This window comes from Triticum dicoccoides, chromosome 3B (genome assembly GCF_002162155.2).
Source record: "Triticum dicoccoides isolate Atlit2015 ecotype Zavitan chromosome 3B, WEW_v2.0, whole genome shotgun sequence".
Lineage (NCBI taxonomy): Eukaryota > Viridiplantae > Streptophyta > Magnoliopsida > Poales > Poaceae > Triticum > Triticum dicoccoides.
Window position 1 is genome coordinate 91,085,544 of NC_041385.1, and position 4,837 is coordinate 91,090,380.

At 45.6% G+C, this 4,837-nt stretch overlaps 1 protein-coding gene across 1 annotated transcript; it reads left to right on the forward strand.

Annotated features, from left to right (window-relative positions):
• Positions 1-1,519: 1,519 nt before the first annotated feature.
• LOC119274946 (alpha-amylase inhibitor 0.53) lies at positions 1,520-2,188 on the forward strand. Its single transcript, XM_037555705.1, has one exon. The coding sequence runs from the start codon at positions 1,586-1,588 to the stop codon at positions 2,042-2,044; it is 459 nt and encodes a 152-aa protein (XP_037411602.1). The 5' UTR covers positions 1,520-1,585; the 3' UTR covers positions 2,045-2,188.
• Positions 2,189-4,837: the final 2,649 nt, after the last annotated feature.

Sequence of the window (4,837 nt, forward strand, 5' to 3'; positions counted from 1 at the left end):
CCAACGGCTCCCACTGCAGGGGAGACTTTGCTGATTTTTTTCTTCTAATTACCGTACTTATTTTATACTCAGTATGGGTTTATGCTCATTGGTTGATGCGGGTTAAGATGTAGCCACTCTTCTTTTGTCACCCTGCTTCTTCATACTCCGCTTGCAAAATCCGGCTATTTTTCTATCCTTTTGTCATATGATTATGTTGGTTCCACTATGAGGAGAGTTTGGGCCTCGAGACCGAGGATTGAGGCATCTTATTGTGTGGGTTGGTCTGAAAAGAATGATATGTGTTGATTTGTATGTAAATGATGTCCAACGGCTCCCATACATTTTTTAACTTTCGATCTATTCCTCTTCGATCATGGTAGTACAACGAAGACCAGAAATAATAAAAATTACGTTCAGATTCGTAGACCACATAGTTACGACTACAAACACTGAAGCCTAATAGAAAAGCGTAGTAGAGGCATTCGGAAAACGTTGTAAGTGGCGTGGACTGGAGAAGCCGCTAGTATGACGCCGCTGATAAGGCTCACTAGTGGCGCCGACTTCCAACGCTCGTAGAAACTTGATATTACTGGCATCGGCGGCCAACGCCGCTGATAGCTTTAGTACTGCTGGCGCGGGTCGGCCGATGCCACATGTACTTATTGTATTCGTTGTATCGGGTAAAAAACAACACCACTATAAAATATGACAGAACTATAAAAATCTGGTAAATCACATTGCAAAGATGGAAATCATATCGCATTGCATATGAAACCACAAGGCTTTTGCCGTGTGCCAAAGACATTCAAATCCGGTAGTGAACTTTGTCTTGTTGTATATTTGGACGGCGTCTTTTGACAGAGAAAACATCACACATGATTTCTTTTTCACTAAACTCCATTGGCCTCGTTGATATGTTCGTTCTCTTCTTTTCCAATCTTGTGTATGCATTCGCTATATTCTCTTGATTCTTGAGCACTCCCATTTAATGATTTCCTCACGCAAAGGTGGACATATCGTGCCAAGATGAATCTTGCATTCCTAGTTTTCTTTGCATAAACTAAGATGGGATCCTCTGACAAACTGTGGGTTTTATTTAGAACTTGAAAAGCTGACAATTATGCAAACAAATCCGCACGACACTGTTGGAAGTTAAAAAAAATAGTTGTGATGTGTCAGCATAATATATACAAGCCCACAAGCCACTCATGTAGATGATATGATGGACGGCTAGGGTTTTATGTCCGTTCTGTGGACCTCTTTCCATTTCCGCTGCCACATATATGAACCAAAGATGTAGCTAATTTTGTCTATGTGGTAGAGATTAACAAACTATGGGTTGTAATCACAATGTTTAGATGCATGCCAAAATACATCGCCGCACTGGATGAAGAAAAATGACGTGGAAGCCCAAGCTATAGGCACTAGACAGAAGCCACCCACGTAGATCATGAACAACTTATGTCTGTTTCCTTGCACCTTTTTATCTTTATCTAGCTATATAAACCGTCCACAGATCAAGAGTGTAGTTATCCATATACAGAACCATTTAAGATAGTACTAAATCAGAGACAGAAAGTCTGTTCGCAGAGGAACAAAGTCGATGAAGATCGTGTTCTCGGTGCTCCTGCTATGTATGCTCGTGGCGACACCCATAGCGTCCGAGTACGGCGCATGGAGCTATAACAGTGGTCCCTGGATGTGCTATCCGGGGCAGGCCTTCCAGGTGCCCGCGCTCCCTGGCTGTCGTCCATTGCTGAAGCTCCAGTGCAATGGCAGCCAGGTGCCCGAGGCTGTCCTAAGGGACTGCTGCCAGCAGCTCGCCGATATCAGTGAGTGGTGCAGGTGCGGTGCCCTCTACAGCATGTTGGATAGCATGTATAAGGAGCATGGCGTGTCGGAGGGACAGGCGGGGACAGGCGCATTCCCAAGCTGCCGGAGGGAGGTGGTGAAGCTGACGGCGGCGAGCATCACGGCGGTCTGCAGGCTACCCATCGTCGTTGATGCGTCCGGAGATGGAGCGTATGTCTGCAAGGATGTGGCCGCATACCCGGATGCCTAGTCAAGCGAATGAGTAGCTAATATGTTCTGTGATACATCTGCCTCTTAATTTATGGGTTGCGCACAAGCTGAATAAAATGGTGTATGCACCTATGCGAAATGCATCGTTAATGAATAAAAACGAAGTTCCCTGTTGATCGAGAAATTTCAATCCAGCATACAAAAGAATAAGTAGACGCATGCCCTGTGATCGATCTTTTGGAGCCTTTGACTATATCGTAGCCAGCTATTATTGTAAGAGTGGCATCCGGGTGCTCGTCCATGATTAGGTTGTAGATGTCAGATCACTTGTACAGACAGACACATTATGCTGATGCCGTCCTTAATCGAGTAGAAGAATTCCATGGTCACAAATAGATCAGAGAAGAGATGGTTGACCACACAAATAGATCAGAGAAGCGATGATCATATTGGGTCAGGATGTACATACCTATGTTCCTCCTTGATGTAGGGAACATCCGGCACGGCCTTGCGCCACTCCTTGCTGCCCGCAACGCGGCCATGCCCTGCCCTAGGGTTCCGCGACGACGGCGGCGACGGCGTCCCACAACCACACCCTCCCATGGGTCCTGCCTTGATGTGGGGTTCCGCAGTGGTGGCGGAGGTCTCGGAGGCCGCGTTGACGCCGGGGCCAGAGAAGCAAGACGTTAGCGGCGGAGGCGGCGGAAGATTCTGCAGTCCCGGAGGCAGCGTTCACACCTAGGAAATAGATCGAGGGAGTATCTCGATCGAGAGAGGAGTATAGGGGGGCCTCGTTCCTCTGATTTTGTTTAGTGGGACGGGGCTCAGTTCCTTGTTTTTTTTTGGCTAGGTGTGTGGGGAAGCAGTGTGGTGGGAGGGGGGAAGGAAAAAACCAGTCGAAAAAAACCGAACGAAAATCCTAGCAACTGCTTCATTAGGAATAAAGATTAGTGTGTTCCTTTTTTATTCTTGCATGCAAAGATTTAATGTGTCTCGAAAACTAAAAATGAGATGGAGTGAGCCCTTTAAATTGAAAAAAACAAAAAAAGTTGAGATAAACCCTATAAACCGGGAAGGAGGGAGCAGGTCCTTGTTTGTGTAGCTTACAATGGATTCAAATAACCCTGCACAGCACACAAGTGATGGAGCGCAGAGGAGCACTGCAAGCAATGTTCTTGGTACCATCGAGAAATGGTTATTTCTTTTGCAGGGGAGAGAAATGGTTAGTTCTTTAGCTTTTATCTTTTGATTATGTTGGATGTCGGCAAGAGGAGCTGTTTGGGACTCATGACGGAGGAATGGGATATATTATTATGTGGGTTGGGCTGAAATGAATGATATGTGTTGATTTGTGTGTAAATGACGCCCCAACGGCTCCCGCTACAGGGAAGACTTTGCTGTTGATTTTGTAATTAACATACTTATTTTATACTTAGTATGTGTTTGTGCTCATTGGTTGATGTCGGTTAAGATGTCGCCACTCTTCTTGTGACACCCTGCTTCTTCATACCCCTCTTGCAAAATCCGGTTAGTTTTCTAGCCTTTTGTAATATGATTATGTATTTTTAGGGTTGTAATATGATTATGTTGGTTGCCAGCATGACGAGGGCTTTGGGCCTCATTGTAAACGAAGGAGAAGTAGATTGGATCGGCGCGCCCAACATGATGGCCTCGGGATGTATTTATATGGGTGCAACTAGGGCACAAATTACAGGTTATTACAGGAGATAAGTACAGACTCCTAGATCACAACAATATACAGTTTAACATCCCCTCTCCATCTGAACTTCCTTCGCGAAGATTCAGATTGTATCTATTTGAGACACATGGTGCCTCATCTAGTGGTTTGGTGAAGATGTCAGTAACTTGTTCCTTGGAAGAGATGAACCTAACATCCAATGCTTGGCTGCAACTCTTTCTCGAACAAAGTGGAAATCCACCTCTATATGCTTGGTTCTGGCATGAAACACCGGATTTGCAGACAAATACGTGGCACCCAGATTGTCACACCACAAGATTGGAGGTCATGACATAAAGATTCCAAGTTCACCAAGAAGTGACTGTATCCAAATTATCTCAGCCGTACCATTGGCAATGGCCTTGTACTCAGACTCCGTGCTTGATCGTGAGACCGTGGCCTGCTTTCTGGAGCTCCAAGAGACAAGGTTGGGACCAAGAAAAACAGCAAACCCTCCTGTAGACCTGCGATCGTCACTACATCCGGCCCAGTCCACGTCAGAGAAGCAACTCAACACCATTGAAGATGACTTGCTGATGGATAGACTCATACCACGAGTGTACTTCAAATACCTCAAGATCCTTTTTGCGGCCGAAAAATGTGCAGTCGTCGGTGCATGAAGGAACTGACAAACACGATTCACATCAAAAGAAATATCCGGCCTGGTCAACGTCAAATACTGAAGTGCCCCAACTAGGCTGCGGTATTTAGTACTGTCATCCTGAAAGAGAGGTGCCCCGCTATCCTTGCTGATTTTCTCACTCGAGGACATGGGAGTAGTAGAAACCTTACAACTCTCCATGTTAGCACGGTGAAGAATGTAGCCAATGTACTTCTGTTGAGAGAGCACAATCCCCTGTGGCGACGACTTCACCTCAACCCCAAGAAAAAATGCAAGGGACCAAGATCCTTGAGAGCAAACATGGCATGAAGATCAGCAAGTAGCTTAGTTGTTGTAGTAGGCGATGAGCTAGCCACAATGATGGCATCCACGTAGACAAGCATAAACATGGTGACACTGCCACGATGAAAAATAAACAAAGAAGTGTCTACTTTAGATGCCACAAAACCAAGTTGAAGAAGTCGCGAGCTTAA